Source organism: Ostrinia furnacalis, unplaced genomic scaffold, assembly GCF_004193835.3.
Source record: "Ostrinia furnacalis isolate ACB-3 unplaced genomic scaffold, ASM419383v2 OfSCF2395, whole genome shotgun sequence".
In the NCBI taxonomy this organism is placed as follows: domain Eukaryota; kingdom Metazoa; phylum Arthropoda; class Insecta; order Lepidoptera; family Crambidae; genus Ostrinia; species Ostrinia furnacalis.
The window spans coordinates 769,276-794,893 of NW_021132634.1; the positions used below are offsets into that span (position 1 = coordinate 769,276).

Sequence of the window (25,618 nt, forward strand, 5' to 3'; positions counted from 1 at the left end):
ATTGGTTTCGTGTATGGAAAAATGTGTCAAATTTCGCGGAGAATACTTTTAAAAGCAATAAATACATTTTTAAATAGTAATGTTGTTTCACTTCCTTGATTCCCGAAATTTTCAGTGCCGCCCTCGTACATAATCATATAAAAGGAGAAACTGACTGACTGACATATCAACGCACAGCCTAAACAGCTAAACGTAGGCACTTGAAATTTGGAAGGAACGTAGCTTAGGTACCGTAGAGGTGCACTAAGAAAGGAATTACCGAAATTCCCATGGGAACGGGAATTAGCGGGAAAATCCTTTTGTATGAAAAATCTAAACCGCTTAAGTTAGACGCTTGAAATTTGGCATGCAGGTACCTTAGTAAACTTAAAGCTTAGTTACAACAGGATATTGCAAAATTCCACGGGAACGGGAGCTAGCGGGAAAAAACATTTGTATGAAAAAATCTAAACCGCGTAAGATAGATGAAGGGGGTAAAACGGGATCCACGCGTACGAAGTCGCGGGCGGCCGCTAGTTGTAGGTATAATATTATGCTCTCAGCAGACTGATGGCGCCTCGCTAGTGCTGGCAGTGGTGCCAACTGATGAACGGTAATTCAGTTAAGTGCCTGTAACCGTCTGCTCGGTTGCCTCCTGTCACATAAAAAAAACAAATACGATACATTTTGCATCTTCCGGCGTAAATAAATGCATTAAATTGACATGCTTGCTAAACCAGCGAGTTATTTTTTAACGACAAAAGTATTACAGTATTAGTAATTACATAGAACAATTAATTATTGACTTACAATAATTAATTGTTCTATGTAATTACTAATACTGCGTGCTCAAAAATATTGGAAAATTCCAGTAGGTACACATATCCCATCCTACGGCACTAACTAATGCAAAAATTGCGTGTTTTGGATTTTGAAACTTCCTTTCCTAATTATTAATAAATAATTATTTGAAAGTTGAGTTCTTGTTCCCTGCTTATTAATTTTTTAATAGTGATAAATTAACTTATGAAGTTAATTAATTCCGTCTCGTACTCGTTTCTGACGGAAACTGATAAAGACTACGGGTAAGAAAGGGTGCGAATTGATTATTCTGTAGAGTACAAATTTTTTTATTTCCTCAATAATTAGTTATTCGTGGAACCGGCGTCAAATTCTAATACAAAACGAATCTGTAAATTCGGTTCTATTTCAAGTATGATAGAGCATAGGACAACCAATCAAAAGCTTCGTTAGTATGAATTAGCTAGGTACTCAAGAACCGATTCAAGCTTTTCGATTGATCTACTATTCGTATATTACCTATAATATGTCCTGTTTCTGTGTATGTGTATATGAATTTGTTTTTTTTTTCATAATTCTAAAAACTTTAGTGTCTATATTTTTACTATTATATTTAACCTAAGTTACGTTGTTTATCAAGAACTTTTCTAAAATGAGTTAGCATTAAAAAACAGATTTTATTATTATGTTTATTAACAGACATAAGCTATTTAACCTAATTACAAAATGCATTGTTTAAAGATACAGTAAATATTAATTAAAATTAAAGATATCCAAAAATTTTGCGTAGCAAAACTGTGCTCATTAACATTATTTGGGTATGAAATATTTCAAATAAAATCAAAAAGTTTCAAATTACTTTTAGTCGTTGGTACTTAAACGTTAGAGCCGGCATAAATGGCACATTTAACACTTTATAAAGACTATAAAAATAGTGACGTTTATCTTCGTCATGTAAAAAACTTATAATTATTTAAGCAAATGTAAACTCTCAAAATTTATATATGTACGAAAATTACATTTTAAATATATTTTTAGACATTGAACGGCCTTTAGACACACGAGTATAATCAAATATTCAAAGACTAATTGATATACAAACTCAATTGTAGTCGGATTCAATTTTGTAATCAAACGAATTAAATTAAGTTTATTTTTATATCTTGTGCTTTAAACAAAATAAATGTCTTCTAACAACCTTTAAACATAGAATAGAGAGCACGATCCAAAGGTAATAATACCATAACTACAACTAAAACTACTTTTATTAGAAATAACAACAAAAATGTAATGTTTGAGAAAGTAAAGGATTTTTCTCTATATATGACTGATTTAACAAGTCGTTATAATTTTAAAAAATTATAACACAGTGATGGTAAATATCTATGCAACAATAGATAAATCGTTTTTTATATTACATTAAACACTTTATATGAAAAACAAGGCTATTTTCAATGTTCATTTTCATTAATAGTAATATATTTTGTACTTCAGGTCCAAAAAACCGTGCTACAGGCTTTTAACATTTAGTTTCCAATTCTACGACAGCAAACGAGGTAGTTCGGCATCTAAAGTGAATTGATTTTTTTACGAAAATATTTTTTTGGTATTGTACTTTAATCTTTTTCAGGTAGGTAATGTAAAATCGAATACATTAGGGACGTCATTGAGGTATTCAGATACAAAATGACGTTTGTTCAGTAGATCTGCTTAGGCAGTGTTGTAGATGGCGGGCTGGCGGCTGGTGTCACCCATCTTGTAATAGTAGCTCCTTATTACCAGAAGGAAGTAAATTGAAAGAACTGGAAAAGAAAAAATGATTTTTATTTGAGAGTGAACGCACGGGACTATTCCCACCTCTCGTCCCAACCACTGCAACTCCTGTGTACTCTTGACCGCCAATAAAAGTGAAGGTCAATACTGGGACGTATAAAAGTGCTTTTTAAAAGCCTACTTGCAAAAATAAAATGAGATTTAATGAGTTTATTCTCTTGGGTTTTCAGTTTTTTAATGACTAACATTTTGTATCTTGCGGGCTCGAACCCGTAACTGCTGTAATAATGTCAAAGAAAACTCACGGATGGAAAGCAGCTTGGAAGCGACGTCGCCTCCGTTGATGGGGGGGCTGGCGAAGGAAGCCAGGAACGAGATCGTGTAGAGGATCAAGAAGATCACGTGGAAGATCAGGTACGCCTTCACGTGGCCGCGCTTGTTCTGAAAATTAAATCAAACTGTTTAATAAAGCTACTAACCATCTTACCTAAGGTATAACAGTAACTAGCGACCCGCTCAGGCTTTGCACGGTACGCTAAGTAAATATAAACCTTCCTCTTGAATCACTCTGTCTATTAAAAAAACAGCATCAAAATCCGTTGCGTAGTATAAAGATCTAAGCATATATGTATAGGGACAGATAGCGGAAAGCGACTTTGTTTTCTATGTAGTGATGTTAACAGCATTGTTGTGCTCCGTCAGTTAGAGACAAGATAGCCAGTTCCTCTATTGTTGAGGATTCCAGGTCAAACTCGCGTCCATCTTCATGTGAATCAATCACTTTAAATCAGATAAGAAGACGCAAGCCAAAAGTTTCCTCGTTGTGGATAAAAACAGTTGTTGGAAACTGGCCAACACAGCGGCCTCCTTAGATAGTTTAGAAGTATTTTTTTATGAACTTTTCTATTGTAATTCAGTTCTTCTGATCAACGCTGATGGTTTTTAGCGGCTCTGTACCTTCAGTTCCACACAGTTTACTCCGTAATTATAGGACAGATTACTAATAAGTAATACAAAAAGATTGTTAACAATTCTAGCGCATTCTTCATCTGTAGTGTAGATGTAATAAAACGGACAGGGTTTTTTTGACCTTAGACATACGCCCATAAAGGACGCGACGTCCAAATTAAAAATTTATATTATAATGAACTAGTCTCTATTTTTAAGTAGGTAGTTAAATCTTCTCAGGGATCAGACTCACGACCTCTGCCGATAACGTAAACGGTTTGTTTTAACGATATACTCGTACCTACATTTATTATCGTTTGTTCACGAAAAATAAAATATTAACTAAGTATTTAAAAACAATAGGCTACTTTCCTAAAAAAATACTTTTAGTCCGTCAATTACAGAATTAAAATATATTAGACACGTATATTTTTATTTGTCAATCAAACAAGTAAATAAGAAGTTATGATGCGTTGAAGTTCCACGTGACGTCACAAAGTGCTACACTTTTAAGCACGCCTTGACGTCACGAGCCTCTTCGTTTGAACTTTGGTGCGCTTTACCTCTTTCAATTATCATTAGTTTTAAAAAGCGAAAAATACGTGTCGAGTATTTTTTGATAAGTTAACCGACGGAAAAATTCAAAGAAAGAAAACAGCATTGTTTTTACCTGGTGAACTCCGACCAGGAACACAATGTTGAAGATCAGGAACAGCAGTATTAGCACGACGAAGATGATGGCGATCACGGAGACGGCGGCGGCGGCCTCCGTCGGGAAGTGACCCTGCTCACGTAGCGCCTGCTGGACGTCCTTGTCGTTCACTGCCACGCCGACCATCACACCGAGAATCAGCGTCATGATCACGGCGATGGCACTGAACACCTGGAAAATCGCAATCATTCATAGTTAAATAAATAATAGACTATAATTTCACAAAGTTTAAAAAAGTCCATATGCGGATTCGTAATAAACATAATAGTGAATCGTACCCTGTGCAGAGACGGACCATGGGGGTGAAGCCCCGGTGATCAGTCTCTGCGCAAGACATTTCCACAGCGCGAATGTGTAACTGTCCGCTAGGGTCCTTAGAGATAGAGAACAAAGCAAAAGAGGCTTAATTATCATCACAGTTTTTCTATATGCACAGAAAAATTTTGGATTTTGAAACTATAACCTCAGTTTTATTAAAGCAGATATATTTTTACCAACTACCTAATATTTAAATTCATTATATTTTTTAATATTTTTAAGAAACCTTTAGCCCGACGGAATAGCTAGCTGAAGTGGCAATGGGCAGGGCACATAGTACGCAGAACTGACGGCCGATGGGGCAAAGGTTCTGGAATGGAGGCCGCGTACCGGAAAACGCAGCGTGGGACGTCCACCTACAAGGTGGATGATGATGATGAAGTAACCCTTATTTCCACAACAAGTTTCTTCCCAGTTGCCAGCCGATTTGTCGTTCCAAAGTGGATGTAGAGGCAGACAGCTAATATTTGCTTTAAAAAGGGCCTAAATACTTATTATGAAAATGAATTGAAAATATACTCATAGAACTTACCAGATTAAGATATCCGATGATCAGACACCCCGTCCTCAGCTCGATGCACCCACAGCACGTATCGAAAAGTAGAGCCGCCATCTTTGTGTCTGTAAAAAATAAAAAAATTGTGTTAATTTCCTATTTAAATCATTTAATTTATGTATTTAATAACGAGTAGGTAGTTCTGTTTAAAAATACTTTCACAATTTAATTATTTTTAAGCTTTCACGTTGTACTTTTATACTTTTAGCAAAATGTTGTTTTCAAACTTTTTGTTATTGGAAGCATAGTACGAGTAGAAAAATGAAAATTAGAGTTGCGTGCGATTTCACAACCGCAAGGGGACAATAAAGTGTGATGAACACGATAATTTAATATGACATCTATTTAGTTAAGTAGGTAGTACATGTACCTATCTAACGTCTATCCGTACATCTAATCGCTATAATACAAGCTCTGCTTAATTGGGAGCAGGCCTTCAACAGACATAACAACCATTTTTCATGGTATTTGGACCTTAAGACAAAGAAATAAAGTTCAAAATATGGTGGCGACTATATTCCCTCTTCCGTTAAAAAATGCTACAAATTATGCCGACTTAGACATAGATTATTTTATTGTCCTAACGACATTGCCCCAGTAGGCACAGGAGCAATTAATGACATGTCCAATTAAGCCACTTAACAATTTGATGGTCTTTCAAGGTTTTAGGAACAATAAAAATAGCATGGTGTGTTGAGATCAGAATTTTTCGGACATCAGAAAACCCAATTTTCCTAGCTTTTTTGGATTTTTTTCTTTATTACACAGTGAAAAGTTACAGAAAACTTTTTTTTCTTTGTCATAGCATTCTATTTAAATTCAAATTTATCCTTGACGTAGGTAGGTATGTCACCTACTTGATTTACTAACTTTAAAACGATTCTTCAATTTAATTTCTTTCCTATAAAAAATTCAGTGAGTCACAAGAAAAGTTCGACGGTCAAACATTAACCGACTCTTGTGAATTATTTATTCAAAAAATGTTTCAGATTCAGAAATTTATTTGCTTACATGTTCATGGTATTATAACAGGTGTAAAACAATAATAGAGCAAACTTATATGAATCTAGATAGGTAGGTAAGTGTAGCAAATATTTCACAGAAAAATATTACACATTGTAAATGTAAATTACCGTACTTATTTATTTAGTATTTGTTTTGATAAAATTTTCAGAAGTTATTTTAGCTAGGATCCCTAGCTTCTTACATCCCTAGCTGACCCGGCGAACTTTGTATATCCTATGCTCATCAGAAATAAGAATTTTTCAAATCGGCCCAATAGTTTCGGAGCGTATTCAATACAAACAAACAACTAGATAATGTAGACAATATGCGCAATGTTTTATGCATTGAGGTATTCAAATATCTACAATTCAAAGTGACCGGCCAGTGCGTCGGTCGGTGATGCCACCGCCAAATATCGCGATGACCTTGGCACTACAACTCTGATACTATCACGTTTTTTAACAAAAAACGACTACAAAAAATAATGCAACACGTGTTTCTTTATTTGTAACGAAGCTTCCCGCTCTATTTTTTTAATTTATTCCCAACCTCATTTTGCCAAACAAATTACACCAACCAACAATTTGTCATGTCAGTTACTTAATTACTTAGTTTAATAGTTTCAAGACATTTAAAAGGTTAACACTTTGTGGTCATATAAAAGAATTTAAAACATTGAGCAGTTTTTGTGAGATTGAAAGAGCAGCAATAAAAAAAATAAAGGAAGACCGGTAATAAAGGAAAAAATATAATTTAGGGCATTATGCAGTTTTACAACTGAGATCCATTTATTGTTTTTTCCATGTCGTGGTTCAACTTTTTGAGTTATATTTTTATTGTTTACATATTTTTAATGATTTTCAGTCACGTAATAAAATAAATCATTTTAATTTTATTATTATTATTTAATTTTCAGTGGCTTTCAGATTTGTTCAGTTTGTTTTTCAAAACTCTGATTTTCTCTACCTGTCCGACATTTTCTTTCTTTGTTGAGTATTCTGATTCTGAGAGTCGCATAACCACCACAACACATTGTGTTATTTTTTTTTAAACTTCCTACATATTTTACTACCTTGATGCTAACATTTTAATTAAACGCATAAAAGATTTATACAACGAAACCACTACCTACAATAAAGGCTGATGTAATCCCCATGCCCATAAAGTAAACCATACATTAGCTATGGAGTGCCTGTGTAGTCCACGGCAGACCGCGCCCACAGCCTCGGGTTCTATTTCGGGCCGGCCATAATGGCGCCTCCGAATTTCAAGGTGATCCAGTGCTTCATGCTATAGCTACATTGTTTGGGAGTTGGACTGGATGTGTAGAGCGAATTTTGAATCGAGATTACGAGTAATCTGTCAAATCATTTTGTACAATAGACTCGATCAAGTGAAAAAAATAATTCACACGAAATCAGAATAAATAATTTAAACGCGGTAGTCTTTGATCTGTGTATTAAATTACATTTAAAGCATCTTTGATACACAGTGGTCTCACAACAATAAAAAAACATGCTGAACGAATTGCGAATTAAAGTCAAAAAGAGCAATTCAATCATTTCTTAGATGAGCGATTTTCAGCCTGTAGGTTGGCTTTAAAGGTGTGTGGCAGTTACTTTCAGTTTCAATTTTAAAATAGACCGCTCCTCTTAAAGCTTTTAAAGTAATAAGAAATATGTAAAAGTACACTAGGTACTTATATCTCCATTCAAGCTAAATAAGCTTTTGTACGAACGACAGCACACCAAGATAAACACTGTGGCTCTTAATTAATTGTAATAAGAGGCATTTTCCCACAAAAAAGGTTTAGCCTGATATCCTACTGTTGTACCTACATTTTCAAAATGTTATATTTTCAGAATCAGAATCCTTGTTTGCTTTTTTTTCAAGTTGAACATGATAAAAAAGATAAAACTAAGTGTTGTTTTCATGTTTTATTGAGATGAGATTGAGAAATAAAGCAAGCGCTCCTATAAATATGTAAAAGTTATGGAAAGGAGGTTTCCAGGTTGTTGTGACTTACGTCAATAAGATGGCGGACTTTTGTTTGCTTGTGGACTCGATTAATTATTGATTTTACTGATAATAATAACTTAATAAGTAAATAGCTAGCTGAATTAAAATTGTAATAAAGATGGACACAAAGCAATTAGTTTGCCGACTACGTAGTGTGACTACTTGTATTTATTCTGTGGTAGGTAGTAGGTATGTAGTGTGCGTGGACTGAAAATATTAGTAGCTATCGGCAATTGAATTGCCTACGCGCCATTTGCTAATAATAAAACACCAGTTAACACAAAATAAATAAGCGAAAATAGTTTGGATGTCTGGCTGGATGGATGTTAGTTACTCTTTCACGCAAAAACTACTGAACGGATTTTAATAAAACTTACAGTATTATTGTTTATAACCCAGAATAACATATTAAGCTATAATTGATGACCGAAGCCGCGGGTAAAAGCTAGTTACTTATGTATAAAATAAGCTTTGTTACAGCGTCAGATAATCGCGACGATTTTTATTTTTGTTACTCTTGAAGGAGTGTTTTATGGTGTAGTAGGTATTCACATGCTACATAGCGTGGGAGAGGCATGTAATATTTTTATGAAACGTGATAGTACCGGCTAAGCACCAAATCGCGAGTCTCATGTTGAACGTTGCACACCCAAATGTAATGTAAATACACCTTTAGACGCCAACTTACAGCAGCGTCAATAGTTCATGACACCCAGAGTGGCCAAAAAGTTGACAACATAACCTTATTTCAATAAGGGTTTTCGCGAATGAAAGATCCGCTAGATGGCGGGACGTGGATGTGGGGTCTGACTGCTGCGTGATTGGTGGATTTTGACATATCTGTCAATGTCATGTCAAAAATAACCAATCATGCAGCATTTGGACCTCGCGTCTACGTATTGCCATCTGGCGGATTTTTCATTCACGAAAACCCTCATTGTAATAAAGACTTGTAACAAACTTTTTGGCTGTTTTGGGTGTCACGAGCTCCGAGTATTTGACGCTGACTGCACGCAAATTATAAATTCGCGACGCCACGTGTCGGTTCGCTTGGATTGGCTTAAGCGAGAATACGCAGTAATTTTTCGAGAACTATAGGTTACTAATTTACAAAGAGATATAACTAATTTACAAATCTATATGATTATCTATATGATATGATTTATGGATGTAAGGTAAAACTGGAAAAAACCATGTGATCATTTCCTTCTTGAATTAGGTATAGATAGATATACAAGTAGGATTATTTTCGACGTTTTCCTGTTACCTATTTTTCTCTTAAACAATGCAATAATGCACATTTTCCTCTTTTTGACTGAAAATATTAAAGTATTAAAATATTAAACATTATTAGTCTACTAATTAACCTACTCAAATTCTTTGTTTTGCCCAAAGTCAGCTGTTAGAGAATGCCACATGGCAGCTCGCCTTTTTGTAGCGCTTATTTTTATGTGTGGGCAATAATAAATAAATTTTGTCACATATAAAATTATGTTTTGGTGTAATTTAAATTTAATAGCTACGACACAAAATTAAAATGTTACTATGGCCCTACTACAATGAGGATGTATGCTCGGTTGGCTGAAATAATTGATGTTGTTGTGCAATTATTTGCATTGTCATCAATACAATATAGAGTCACGAAGTATAATGTAAAAAGGTGTTTTATGGCACAGTAGATGGCACCTTAGCCTTACGAACCTCTATTACGTAGGTACACATGAGATATGTAGTAGATATCTCATGTGCTACACATTTGCAGTTAGTAGGTACATTTACTTAGTTGGAAAAATCGCACATTTGAACTGAAAAAGGTGTAACAGTTGTCGTCTGTTTACACATCATATATTATCATAACAGCAGTACATTTCTCAGAAATAACCATGAGAGTAGGTAAATACTGAAATCGCATGTTATTTATTAACTTCTCCGACTTTGTATTTTTCTATTTCTGACTCTAATACCTATCATACCACAATAATAGTCCGTCCGAAGGCGTTGGACGCAGGCCGCTACCAACCGGGCAACATGGAAAGCAATTTGGGAGACTTATGTTCAGCAGTGGACGTCCTATGGCTGAGATGATGTTGATGATGATAGACGACGGGATTCAAACTACCGATCATCGAATTGACAGTCCAAAAATGACACCGTTAAGTTATTTTCGACTGAAATATTATCATAATAGGTTTTATTATCGAGTGAAATAGGGACTGAATACACTTTGCCACTGTGGCATCTTAGGTAGTTCTATTTTTTTTTATCCACAACGAGGAAGCTCTAGGCCTGTATCTCGCCTGATGGTAAGTGACGATCAGGCCGAAGGTGGAAGCTTTATTTATTTATTTATTTAATCTTCCATTTTGCAACAAAATGTATGTTCAGTTACAATTTAAACTACAATAAATATAAAACCGATACACAGGTCAGATAAGTAAATGCTGAAGTCTGCATAATGGTAACACGAGTAACTACACCACATTATAATGCTTTGTTGCGATAAAACAGTGCAGACGTTTAAAACTAAACTTTACAAAATTTTAGGTGTTAATTTTATTCTGTAGAAGCATTAAAGGTGCCAACTGACTATGAAAAAATTCACTAAGATTTGGCCGTATGGTAAAGGAAATTTTCAAAGGGTTAAGCCCGGTTTCCACCAAATCAGAGAAGATGTGTTTTGAGTTTTGAATAACCAATCCGATTTCATTAAGTATTTCTACCACCTCTCTCCTCTCAGATTTGGTCGTTGCGGAATAGGACACCATTTTGGATAGTTGTCGTGTGAACATACTGTATCTTTTTTTGTAGACATCCTACATTGAATAAATAACTACTTTACTAAATTCCAAATTAAATGTGTGGTATTTAGACGACGGGACCCTTGGAGGAGACCCTAATACAGTTTTGGCCGATTTAAATAATAATATGTTAACACAAAACTTTGAAAAAGCCGGTTTAGATTTAAATTTTTCAAAATGTGAATTGTTTGTAGCCGACTCCTGCCCTAATTCAGATAGGGTCATTTCGAATTTTAATTCCATAGCTCCCAATATTAAAATTATTAAAAGAGATTCCCTTCGCCTCCTTGGGTCTCCTATATTGGAGGAAGCGTTTGCTTCTTTCACAGACGAAAAATTACAGAGCTTTGAAAATGTTTCGGACCGTTTACTTAAAATTAACACACACATGGCGTGCACAATTATTCGGTTTTGTCTTTTTGTTCCTTAATTCACATANATCAGCGGAATCCCTCAAAGCGACGCAAATATGTAGGTCTTAGTAGTACCAACATGTTTGAGCCATTTGGGGTCGAGACGCTAGGTCCGTGGGGACCAAGTGCTCATCGCCTGTACAGGGAATTAGCCAAGCGGCTGATTGACTGTACAGGTGATAGAAGAGCTGGCGCATTTCTTGGCCAACGAATCAGTTTGGCCATTCAGCGTGGAAATGCAGCCAGCATTCTGGGCACCATGTCACGTTGTTTGGACAGCGATTTGGGACATATTTTTTATTTGTAAATATTTAGTCTATGTAGGTTAATTATTTGTATTATTCTTAATCTCTTGAAACAAAAATAAAATATATTCTCATACGGAACCTCCAGTAATAGCTTGTTTATTATGTTTATTATTGGAAATGCCCTACATTTCGCAATCAAAGTGAATAAGTTATCAAAAATGACACATACAATTATCATGCATCTACCCATGTGAATCATATAAAGTTCCAATATACAAGCCTGTTTGATAAAAAATCCAGTTGTTACTGGAGTTATCAGGAAATCTCAAGTACCTAGGTATAATCTCAAGTGTTTTAGGAAAAACATAACCCTCCTTATGGCGCGGGCGGGTAAAAATTACATTTAATTGATTAATTGCGAATTATCCGATAAAATTGGGTTGATTTTGATTATTTATTAATAATGACCTATTGTTGTAATTAGTAAGATATTTAAAAAATTGCTCTTTATTTAAATTAATTAACTAGGTACTTACAGACAAGCAGCACATAAAGCTATACATTTTTATTGAAAAATGACCCCTATTAAAACTAAATAACATGCTACTGGGCTTAGCTCGACCACTTTGACCAGCCGTCGCCTGTGCATTCCAATGTTTTGCCAACACGGCTTAAGTTACAAAACGGCTGATATATGCTATCGTGGTATAAACATCTGCTTCATTCTGAGAACTTAATCAACGTGAAATGAAATAATAATAAACAGAAACGGAGAGTAAATTTTTTCGCGCCAATCACTAACACAAAACAGAATCTGCTAACCGACATCAAAAAGGAGGAAGTTCCACTGTATGTAGTTTTTTCTTTCTATGTAGAGTATGTTCACCGATTACTCCGACAATTGTGAACCGTTTTTCAAGATTGTTTTTTTGTTTAATAATAGGTACCTACTACAAGGTTAAAATTAATGTGCTTTGTTTGTACCTACGCCAAATCAGAATTATTGTTCCATAATGAAACATTACTGCGACTGTAGTTATAGATAGAGTTAACACGAAGAGTTATCGTATTATGCTAATATTTAAGAGGCTCCGTGTAGGTTTATGCGTTCCTATAAAATAATCCTTGACTATCTAAACAGCAGATATTCCATTCTGTAGTAAATGTTCTCAAATTAAAAGCTACGAACGGCAACCTTCAGTAGGGCACCCACTGGGATACGAATACGCATGGAGTGGTTGACGTCATGCTGCCAGTAAAAATAGCATGCGCCGTCCTTTGTCCCGATAACCTTGCTTGTCAACGGGTAAAGCCTTAAATTATATGCCTTCTTTGTGAAGAAATTCCGAATTTAATGCATCTTCTTCAAAAACATACAAGTGGTTTCTGTGCAACCTACAAAAACCTGATTTTTTTATAAATCACTTCCTGATTTTTCTATAAATCATGTAATAATTGGGCGTCGTCAATGATATTATATAAAATCTATAATATCATTGGGCGTCGTAAATATGATTAATCAAAATCAATACTCGTATAATAATAGGTAGGTAGGTACTCATATGAAAATAATTATTTATTATTGATAAGTCCCCCATTAAAATCATTTAGTATGTTTTCTGCAGAGTTTTCCTCAAAGGTTATTTTCCTCAGTCAGTTAGTTTAAAACAAATAAGGTACGTCTACTTATACTTATTTCGCACATGCGGATACCATACGGATAACAGGTGAATTAACAATACGTTTTGATATATGCTAAAAATGGTAGAAGTAACCTGATGGAGGTCACTAAGTACTAGTTGTGTGTGCACGCAAACACTTGGATAGTAAAAGGGTTAATCCAACCTTTTTAGACGAGTTAACACCTTTGCTGCGGCAGTAACTTTCTAATACTTTCCATTCCTTCGGTACAAGGTCAGTAAACCTGGTATTAAAACTTACATTGTGGCGGCACAAGGCTTAAAGACCTTGTAATATTTAAGATATATTAATTTTATTTTTGGCTTCATGTTAATAGATATTGTGTTTTTTTTCTTTGAATATTAATAATAATGCATTTATTGACATACACCTGAAGGCGTTCGTGAATAACTTGTTTAGTATAGAAATTATAGCTATATTCAAAATACAAGGCTTATGCACCCTGTGCCGCACTGAAGTAGGGAAGTCTGGTGGGTATTCTAGGGATGTGAAATACAAATATCGATAGTTTAAATTAAGTTTTAATAAAAATTTAAAAAAGTAACAAACAAAGATGTTTTAATAATTTAGTCTAAATATTTTACAAATAAGACATACGTGCTTAAATACTTAAATAAGCTATATTTAAAGAAAACATATTATTTAATAACATTTAGTTACAACTTCAAATGTTTGTCACGAAAAACTATTTAAATTAGCAATAAATCGTGTAGCAAATTAAATTATAATCAATTTGCAGTTTTGATTTTGTTTGTTTCTCTTGACGCCATGTCGACATGTGCGTTTCTTACGAATGCGAGGCAACACTGGCTGCACAAAGCTAGCGTGGGGTGCGGTACCAGGTGCGCAGGGTACAAGGTGCTTCGACCTGGTTTCGCATTGTGAAGACATTTTATTACTTCCGTGCGGTACCAGGTCTAAAAACCTGGTATTAAGGTAGGTACATCATTGGATTGTATTTTAAGAATACATCATAGATATATATTCATCACTTTCCTACACCGGACCCAATTGAAGTTATGCCTTTCGCACGACAAGGAAGACTATAATTTTCTTAGCCGCACGGTAAGCGAGACGTACACAAGGTCTATAGACCTGGTTTCGCACTCAACGTGTTAAAGTGCTTGTTAAAACCCAATTTAGGGAAAATAAATAATTAATGAATGTGTTAGTGATAATTGCAACTTCTTTTTCAACAGTAGATACATCACCTTTGAACGCTACGTTTAGCCAGACAATAACCACTTATCTACTAGTAAATCATGCACAAAGCTTAATTATGAGAAATCGAATATTTTTGCTGATTCACCGCACCCTGTGGTACGACAAATCCCTTGATGACGTAACTGCTCGATATAACATTTAGATTGGGCAAGCAGGAGGGGCACCCTAGTTTTGTTTCATTAACTTTGTACACTTTACCCCAAGAAATAGCCATACAGTGGGTTCACTCCGAAGTATTTTAGTATCACAAAATGTAGACGAGAATACTTATGGTCACATTAGACCGAAAAAAGTAAGTTCCAGGTGTTGGCAATTGGACTATCTATACTAATATTATAAATGCGAAAGTAACTCTGTCTGTCTGTCTGTACCTGTCTCTCTTTCACGCCTAAACCACCGAACCGATTTTGATTAAATTTGGCATAGAGATAGTTTGAGTCCCGGGAAAGGACATAGGATAGTTTTTATCCCGGTTTTTGGAACAGGGACGTGCGCGATAAAATTTTCCTGAGACAGACAAAATTCCACGCGGGCGAAGCCGCGGGCGGAAAGCTAGTTGTATTATAAAAACAAAATGTGTGACTAGCGTAATAACTGAAGGCTGATAATATGGCCTTTTGTATCCTTTTGATGCTTATTTGTTAATTGATTCAAGTAAATGGGCGAGCAACAGGGGAATCTTTGTGATACAGATGCCATCTGGACTGACGCGCTGGCCGCGCTGGAATGTGTAATGTGACCTGGATTTTTCATAATATCACTATCACTACAAAGTATAAAACATAGTAGCTTGCCGCTGTCTGTCCCTATGCATGCTTAAATCTTTAAAACCACGCAACGGATTTTGATGCGGTTTTTTTAAATAGAGTGGATTCAAGAGGAAGGGTTAGGGGAGACTGGCCCAAAGCGGGCACTCCGCCTAAAGCGGGCACCCCCCTCTAAACTTACACTCATTTGCTCGACTTGTTGTCTTGTCTTGTTAACGTTATCCCCCCGCCCCGCCGCTCCCGCGGAAGTCGTGTGCACCACCTCCGAGTAACAACACCACGCGTGGACAGCGATAAACGAAATTCGTCAATTTTATTTGAAAAAACAAAGGTATGTTCATTGTGTTTTGGATTAAACTGAGTGACGTACGTTATTATCAATGTATGCGTAATGTGTTGCACCTACTTAACCGTGTTTTAAGGATATTTCCTTGAAAATTATTAAAAAGGAATTATAGTTTATGTTTTATGAAACGTGGTGTGGTGCAAAAGGCAAAGTGAGCAGGGCAAAATGAGCATGCTCACTTTACCCTCTTCATAGCCATATAAACTAACTTGCTTTCATTGTTAGTCCTCTATATTTATCGTGTAGGTATAGTCCGTTTTTCTTTGCTAGTCGAACAATGTAAACAATCTTTTTATAACTTTTAAAGTAATATCAGTGAAAAAAATTAATAAATTATATGATTTGAAAAGATATCGGTGTTCAACGATGACTTACCTATGTAGGTTGTGAGCTTTGTGTTTATCTTATTTTAAAACGAATTATTTCGTTAAAAAGAAATATTAAGATTGTTTACAATATTGGACAAGCAAAGAAAAACAGACTTTAGTGTAGACATTAATCTCTTATTATTTGACTTTTTAGATGGTAAATAAATATAAAAGAAAATCACAACAAGGTTCTTGGAGTGAAGCTGCAATACTTCAGCTCAAAAGCTTCAAAATACTAAAAGACAATGAATCAAGACTGCATTATTCAAAGAGAGTTCCTTCTGATTAGTTTTATGTTTTAATTTTTATGTTGTTTGATGAATTTTTATGTCTAGAATCTATTTTATTGCAATACAGAAAGTATGATTCTCATTCTGTGTTTGAATAGAGACATTCCTTATTATTCAAAGGTCAAAATTATATAGTAAAAATAAAAATAAAACTATTGCCCTCTGCATGCCCGTTTTGCCCGTGTGCCGGTGCTCGCTTTAGGCCACCCCCTCGGGCAAAGTGAGCAAGTGATAGAGTTTCGTATTTGAGTGCCTACTTTTTATATATTAGACAAATGAATGATTTGAAATCGCCATGTCAAACTACAATAAATGTAGTAACTGATCACGATAAAAACTTATTCCGTTTTGCTTATTCTGTGTGTTTTTTTCCTACTTTACCTTAAGGTGCCCGCTTTGGGCCAGTCTCCCCTAATGTATAAAACATGCATATCATAGAATAGAAAAGCCGGGAAAGTGCGAAGCTGGGGCGGACCGCTGGTTAAGTAATTACTATGACTACGCTCTGAGAATCTGAACCATTACGGGTCCCATAACCTTGAGGACAATTCCTACGTTTTGGATGGAAAACCCCTTAATTAATTTAATTTAATATATTACAAAGCCCAACTGAATAGACTGTTTCAGGGATTTTCCATTAAAAACATGGGAATTGTCCTCAAGGTTATTAGGGGGACACGGAACGGTTTCAGATTCTCAGAACGTAGTCATATGGAGTTTCAAAGTCCAAGATAAGATAAGCCACATTCCCCATGTGGTGTCCACATACCTTACATGACCATAAAGGTAATGTGATTTTTAATAATGTAATGCAATAATTTTATAAACTGCAGCTGTGATGATGCAGGTGCAATGAAACATTATCGCTATTCTCGTAAAATACTTGAAAAAAGTACCTACCTTATTAGGTAGACTGACGGTCTAATATAGACTTTATAGTAAATCTTAACATGTGTAAATTTTCAATGTATGAGGAAAATAAAAAGTAATCAATAAAAGGCTTAAGAGCCTTTTCTAAGTAAGTCACAACTTGATCATGCGGGGGACATGTGATGTGTCATGAGTTATAATCAAAAGTAAAGTAAGTAGGTGTACTTACATGCCACCTTCCTAATGTTTAGTTGTGGTATTTATGTAATGACACTACACGAAAATTGATAATAATTGGAATGGAACTACTCAAACTGCTTTATCGCTTGTAAGCGATCTCTTCCAAACATCCTGAAGATAGGTACCTAAGTATGCCGTCGTTTCTGCTCAATGTTCCCGCGAAGTGAATTCACGCTACCCACTTCTCAATTTAGTTAAACGATCATGGAGCTGTCTGCGATCTCGTATAAAATTGTAAGCGACCTAAATATAGCATAGTTGAGTAAGTACACACCGTTGTTCCAATTACGATGTTGATCCCAAATGGCGTTCCCTCAGATAATAGAAGGGGATCTGAGGGCGTTCCCAAGTGGAACGAGAGTAAAAGAGTTTAAATTTAAAGGACTTTTTAAAAGGACTAAGGTTCGGCCACAAGTTCGGCTAAGCCAAGGCTGAGCAAAGGCTGATCGCGTTGGTTTGGCCGAACCTTCAGTCTGATCGCCATCGTACACGCCTTGGTTTGGCCGAACCATAAAAGGCGTAGGTTTAATTACTGCTTATATTAAAGGCATTTAGTAAGTACTAAGGCAGGTAAAATAACAGGAAAACGTGATATTGTCGCTTGGAAATTAATACCTGTGTCACAGGAATTCCACTAACAGCGAACTAAGATTCTTCATAAATAAGATGTCGAAAATCATTTTCCTTGTTAGTAAATATGATTCATACAGTCTTAATTATCAATATTATATTGATCTTCCTTCAGTCGTTCCTTCCTAAAAGCTTAATATGTAACACATAATTATAAAAATAAAATAAAGTTAATTAATTAATTAATAATCTCCTACCTATACTACCTACGATTTAACCAAACGATATTTGACAAATCAAATAAAATTAATTACCAATCATTTCCGATATTTGCCTAGTGCGATTATAATTCAGTTATTTACTGCTCAATTGTAATAAATCGAATGTTTACGATGTAGTTAAAATTAGAGGTTTTCTGTGACATTTACCTGTTTTAGGAATCATTTTATTGCACATAACTTATTTTGTTTTATGTTGTCAAATCGTCAATGTTGTTACTTATTGTTATTTTTTTTGTTAGTTGGCGTTTTTAATAATTCTTATTTTTTTACAATTAATCTGATCTTTCTTAGTGTATTCGCAACACCATTGATAATAATTAGTCGCTATACTTAATACGAGTATCAGTCGCTAAAATATCTCTGCTCCCATTCCCGAAATCTTATTAAAAGCTACCGATCGAATGGCAATCCAGGCCAAGGATCTAAGCGTAAGTCAACCGGGTGATGTCATCGAGCTATATCTACCTAACAACTTTACTAGATAGAAGGGACATTACCACAATTTGACCAAACACGAAGCCACAATAAAAACAAGGAAATAAAAAAAATCTATCTTCCCACCCATAATGACTACTAGACCCAAGCTTAGTTGGGCATTTGCTCATATTAAAATGTCTATAATAAATAATACTTAAAATGTGAAGGTCAGTCTGCGTCTAATCAGTCTGTATGTGTTTTAGTTCCCAATTTAAATTCAATGTTTAAAAAACGCTGAACTAATTTTGATAACCTTGGAGTCTTTTTGTTACAAAAAACTTAGTGTGCGCTATCATATTCAAGTATTATATCATTGCCTTGGATAATAAAAAAAATCATATTATGTTGAAATAAAGAAATGATAAATCCTATGAAAATGATGATGAAAAAAACTAAAATCTGCAATCGAACTTGCAGACAGAAACTATACGAGTACAATCGAAGTGAAGGAAGACACCGTGAAAATTGAGCAAATGTTTGAACAGACGCGTGAAATATATTATTTTCTAGACTTCTGAAAGAGTATTTATTAATAGGCAGTTGTGTGTGTGAGTCACCTCAACCTACATGACATTTAGCGCCGTAAATTGGCAGACAGCTGGTATCATTGATTTCAAATCCAGAGTTATTATACGAGGAATATCCCTAAAAATAGTTATTTCTTTTTTCAGTTTATATTTTGTGTTTGTATGCTTTTGGTACACTGGATCGTAAAGAAAAAGGGTCTTCGAACGGCCAGTGCTATAAAAAAAAACTGTTTGAAAAAAGGGTTTTAGTCGAAACCCGATTTGTTTTTTCTGAAAAAACAAAATTCATGATGACGAAATTGCAGTGAGAAACTATACATGTAGTTGTTTACTTTGAAATGAATGAGTAGTATGAGTACCTATAAAAATTAATATTTAGATCTAAAAACACACTTTTAATTACTGCACCAAGAGGCCAAATATCCTCCCGACTCCATCATCAGCACCCTGGTCATCATCTAACACTAAAGTGCTCGAAAATACAAATCCAATGAATCCAAACTCGATGCGATTCCGCCGTTTCGTTTAGGAGTTCCTATGGCCACCTTCCAGTCCCATCATCAGACCAGCTCGATGGTAACTACCATAATATGTATTGTATTATTATTTTGTCATCTAATCTACATAATTATGATTGCCATATGATACAAGAATTAGAAATGCGTGTACCTACCTAATTCAGATTCTTAGATTCCATTATACTTAGTTAGTTACATACACGACGACCTAATAAAAGCGTGTTTTAAAATGAGCTGTTAAAGATGTATTTAATTGCGTTTTATTACTATCCGTTCGCTTTAAGTTTGTCGCTGGCGATATGACGTCACTATAACTAACAAACTAAAATATTTTTATTAAAATATTTTTTATTTATTATTATTGATAAAAATTGTGTATTTGCGTAAAATAAGACACATTAATTGCGTTTAATCGCGGTTGCGAGAGGGGACGCGCATTCCACGGACCGGCAAACTTAGTGCGAACGGGTAATACAGTATAATTCTGGCCGAGATAATAAAAGTAGTAAGGTAAGTGGGTATTTTCTCTTATCGTAAGTTTACTTGTTATATTGGATTTAAGTAATATCACAAAGTGACCTTAGGCCATCGAGTTTGCGTCGTAAAACACTAACAGGTTTGTGATATACTCTCAAAACAACTATTTATTTTTCTTCGGTACTTTTGTTTTGTTTTTATAAATACGAGTCCTAATTAGTTCGATATTAAACGATCAAAGCAAACGTTGTGATAGGGAGGGATAGAGACATGAGATTTTTGGTTTTACAAAGGTAATAGGTACGATAGAGAATAACACAAAGTAATAAAAAAAACACCTGTAATAGGGGCATTATTTGGAGAAATTTATCAAATAACCAAAACAACACAAATTAAAATACAGGCTATTCTCAAAAATAACAGTTTATTATTACTTCTTGCCGTTCTCTGGGTATTTTATGTATTTTATTAGTATCGCCTATTATTTAGCATTATTAATGTTCTTTATTTTATCAGGATATAGGTACCTCTTAGTTTAAAAGTTATGACGTTTTCTTTACAATAAGTAATTGAAAGAAAAAAAAATAAAAAAAATCTCAGATATTTTTGGACATTTTTTCCTACGATTAAAGTAGGTCAAGTTTCACCTATTTTTATACGTGAATTACTACTTATTCTAAATGATTTATTTTTATTTGTACATTGCACAATATTTATTAGTCACCACACCAGTCACCACCATTAAAGTTTCATATTTTATTTACTAGGATTTCCCCTCGCGGTGAATGATTTTAGTAACTTAGGGAAAAAAATACAAAAATTACAACTAACGGCACTCTTTGAAAGCCTAATTAAAAATACTTACAAATAAAAATTGCAAAATTCACAAAAAATACATAAGGAAAAGATACGATTTCAGTTCGAATCAAACAGCATAGGTAGGTACAATCTTTTTGCATCTTCGCTCTTACAATAAATAGGTAGGTGTTAGTTTAGCTTGATAATGTTGTCGTCAGTACCTACGTCTTAATTATTAATACGCGCCATAAAACCTTATTTCAAAACGATAACCATAATAAGTTACGAGTGCCTTTTGTCTTTCTCGTGATTGTCACTTGTTATTTTTTTTTAAGTACCTACCGCTTCTTATCTTATGTATAGACGACAGCACGTCAACGTAAACACTGTGGTATCTTACGTAGTTGCGATAAGGGCGACTTTGCAACGAAAATGTTTTAGTCTGATGTGCTGTCGCTGTACTATGCATTTATTGATTCAATTATTCATTTAAATACTTGAGCAGTTATCTTTTATTTACAAGTACCCTTCGATTAGTTAGAGCTTCGGGAACCCCGGGATGACCAATACGACTGATTTCACTATTAGTCATCAAATAGCATTATTTACCTAAAATAAACATTTATTTCCCAGTATCTAAAGCCCTTAATAATATAAGATAGCAAGAGTTGTTGCCATTAGGGCCTTTAAACACATGCGACTTTTTGCAGCGTTGGGATGCTAAACGCGTTTATATTGCTGCAAAAGTCACTCACGGTATGTATTGTCCTTAATATTAGCAGTTCCATAAAACAGGCCATTACTTAAATACTGGTAAATGTTATTTGTAAGAGGGAATTCTAAGCAATAGACTTTTCTGCGAAAACAGGTTTCGTCGATGTCAATGCCATTGTCTACGGTGTAGTCATTATAAGCTCTGTCAATCAATAACAGTAGAAGTAAGATCTATAGGATCTAACCTATACAATTTGTAGGGGACTTCGGTTGAGTTGTTATTCGGATCACAATCAATATGCGCTCGTTATTAATGTTTGTACATAATGGACTCTACATTTAGTGACGTTCGATTTCCTTTTCTATGAGTCAATTAAAATAGTTCCTTTGATGATTCTATGAGTCAATTAAAATACCTAGTTACATGACTTAGTTAAGTTCTCCCTACAGTGTCTAATCGTAGTCAGGGAACGTGTTTCACAGTTTTGTGTTCATATGGACTCGCGACCTGAAAGTCCTACATTCGAATCCAGGCTCAAATTGAACATTCTTATTATGTTGTCAAAATCCGCAGTCTCGGAAATTGCCGGCCTGATTTTCCTATACCTACATATAAAGTGGATGATCTACTCTATTACAATCCGTGCCTAAGGGTTGCCGCACACGGGCTTCACGCCACAGTCACAAAACGCCGACACCGACATTTTTACATTACACGGGCATACCGGGGTAAACGCCCCGCCACACGAAAATATATACAAGTAGGTATGTAAATATGCAGCTGGCGGCTTTTTGTGGTTGTGGCCTTGTGGCCCAGCTCGTGACGACCCTAAAAGGCGCCATGGTGTCGGCCCCATACCGACAGACGCCTGTTCGCCCTATAAAGTCTTTACTATCAGTCGTATTAAGGACGTAAAAGTAGGTCTACAGTCCTTAATCACTTATTATTTCAGTATCAGCCACGTTTCATTAGGAAAAAAATGTCTTATTTGCGTTAGTAAATAAAATAAACGAAACCAAAACTTGCAACGATGTAGATAACAATACATCATCATCTAAGCTAAACTCATAAAAACCAGTCTTGTGTCATTTGTTTTTTGTTAATGACCACCAAATTGCGATTTATTTAAGTCAATGTCAATGATATTATTGATATACTTAAATTGCACATGAATATAAAATATGTCTGCTTTGCAGTTTGCTAAATGCGTGGTATTATAAACGATTATAACTATCCAAAATCGTTCAAAATACTACGTATTGTAATTATGTGACTCATTCACAAAGAACAGGTTAACACAAAATAGTAATGCGTAAAAAAGATTAACACAATACGTGGGGATGAGAATACCCAAGAAGTTTCGATAACACTACAAAAGATTTGGAGAAAAAAGTTAGCCAACGTTGGTTGCGTACATTTTTTTAAGACATTCCAAGGGTTTGTAGAATAAAGGAACCTTACACTAACCTTTAAAAGGTCTTTTGCCATGTAGAATTGTCTTCTAGTCAACCCTCCCAGAGCAAACAGAAAATAGAGTGGGCTTAGGAGTTTTAAGGTAAGATTAAATACTGCGTTACAATAGCCCATAAATATAATTAATGAGTAATGGAGATAAAGTTTAAATAAAAGTTATTTTAATAAAGCATATCTCAGTACCTAGGTAATTGCATATACAACAAAAGATAAGTTGGACGTAACTTTTTAATTGTTGTAAATAGTAGGTACTAATTATTTATTTACCGAACGTGGAGCACGTATTGAAACAAGACTATCATTACATTACTAAAAACGAATTCAGAATAAGTAGGTAGTACTTATGCAAATTATGCAGGTAGGTTGGAATTTATTTACGCGTTGCGTAAATTCGAGCTGATATGATATAGCTATTAAGCTATAGTCATTAGAAACTACTTAAACAATAGGTTTAGCAGGAAAAATTGTCGTCTAGTTTAATAACTAAGGTACTTATTTAACTATCAGTGATTCAACGGTTAAACAAAACCTGTGTAATATTTTTTTTATTCGAAACAAAGTAGGACTGGTATTTAAAACTGCAAGCTGGGAAAAACTGATATTAATAAATCGAATTTTGATTACAGTTTTGGCAACTCTTACAATTTACGAGTTCATTCTCATTTCTTTCGAAAATACCAACGAAACGTTAACAAAATGGCGGACCCAAGTGCGTGCTAAACTAACTAAAGTTCTGTGCAATCTCAGTAAAAATAAGCAAGCTATCCAAATAATTCTAAAAGATGTTAAATATTTTTTATTGTATTATTAAAAATCCGTAAAAACCTACTTCTCAACAAGTGCGTAAAATACCGGCCGGCGCGGCGCGATGTGAAAACGAAAGTTTACAAATAAACATTATTGCGTTACGCGCGCAGATATAAATTTACATAAAACAGGCTGCGTCTAAAAATAATCGTTTAAATAAAGCGATACCCTAGAAAATTATAAAAAACTATACTTACATTTCAGTAGTTTTAAAATAAAGATGACACAACGAGACGTTTGCCACTCGACAACAGCCCGACACAACTGACCGACTGCGAGAACTTTGTAGACGACGAGCGCTCTCCGGTTCGCAGACGCGCGTTTAATCTTCCTGCGTGCCTGACGTATTTTTTTGTGAATTCCCAACCAAAGCTAGCATCAAGAACCGGTTGGCGGGCTAGTATTGTTTTGACGAATGCAAAACATCGAGTAACCTTCAGACTATGAATGCATAGTTAGCTCATGCATGCAGGTTTGATCAGAATGAAAATAAAAACACCTAGATTACTTATTTGTAGCGTTTTCGTAACTAAATAAATATGTATTAAGTCTGCAACATAAGATTATATTCATTGTAAAAAGTTGTTTACCTACTTTGTCTACTTATTTTAAAGTAGCGCTTACAGTGTTTATTAATTTTGTCTAACTACTATAGGAAATAGGGTTTCCTTGCAAGTTAAAAAGTTGCCACATCACCAGTAGTACGAGTATGTTGTCTTTTAGTCATCTTTATAATTTCGCATAAAAGTTTGAGTTGTTGATACTAAATCTAAACTTTTTTGTCGTATTTATGTTATTTATTTATTTAGGTAAGTAAGTAAAGCAACAGAATACAAATTAGTATTTACGAAAATGTTCTTTTTTGTAGTTGCATTTAGGTATACATAACTGAGGTAAGTAATTAATTATCTTTGCTCTAGTAGCAGGACCGACTGTCTCATACCCGGGTTCAACCCACAGTTGAGGCACAGTATATAATAGGTACTTACTAGGCAACATTTTCTGTTTGGTTTGTTGGTTGGTGGTAAGGCTTGTTCCAAGTCAACCTGGCTAGCTGCAACCGTGTCTTAACTTAAGTATGACCCCATAAAAGAAAATAAACAGCATTATTGTATTTCGGCAGTTGGAGGAAAGAATGCCAGTTTCTCTGTGATTGAAGTTCGAATAAAGCTTGCTTCCAACTTTGGTCTTCTTTCTTCATCACTTCCAAATCGTCGTTGACGAGTGAAAACCTCGTAAGTCTATTTTTTACCAAAAACACTTTAACGCACATTTCGAGGTCACCTATATTATATTTGAATGGCATGATTGTAGTGCCATCTATCGCGTTCAATGAAAACCTCGAGAGTACTCTGTGTCTGGTGTTTTTCGTCTCTCCTGAACAAAATTGTTTTCACTACTCCCGAGGTTTTCACTTTTCATTCGTCATCGACGAAATAGGGATCCACCACGCTCACCACGCTACGAATTTAACTAGTTTATTTATTTAATTTAGGCAGTGCATCTTCGTATGTTTTTTATTGGCCTGCGTAGGTATTATGACGAACAAAACGAAAATGAACAGAACAAATCTCATAATTGCGGAGTTAAGATTAAAAT

The 25,618-nt window shown here is 34.9% G+C and overlaps 1 protein-coding gene across 1 annotated transcript; it reads right to left on the reverse strand.

Annotated features, from left to right (window-relative positions):
- Nucleotides 1-2,412: 2,412 nt before the first annotated feature.
- Nucleotides 2,413-24,388, reverse strand: LOC114355357 (uncharacterized). Its single transcript, XM_028308156.1, has 5 exons — nucleotides 24,217-24,388; nucleotides 5,064-5,152; nucleotides 4,172-4,384; nucleotides 2,859-2,994; nucleotides 2,413-2,582 (listed from the first exon to the last, which is right to left on the reverse strand). The coding sequence occupies exons 2-5, from the start codon at nucleotides 5,142-5,144 to the stop codon at nucleotides 2,491-2,493; spliced, it is 522 nt and encodes a 173-aa protein (XP_028163957.1). The 5' UTR covers nucleotides 5,145-5,152; nucleotides 24,217-24,388; the 3' UTR covers nucleotides 2,413-2,490.
- Nucleotides 24,389-25,618: the final 1,230 nt, after the last annotated feature.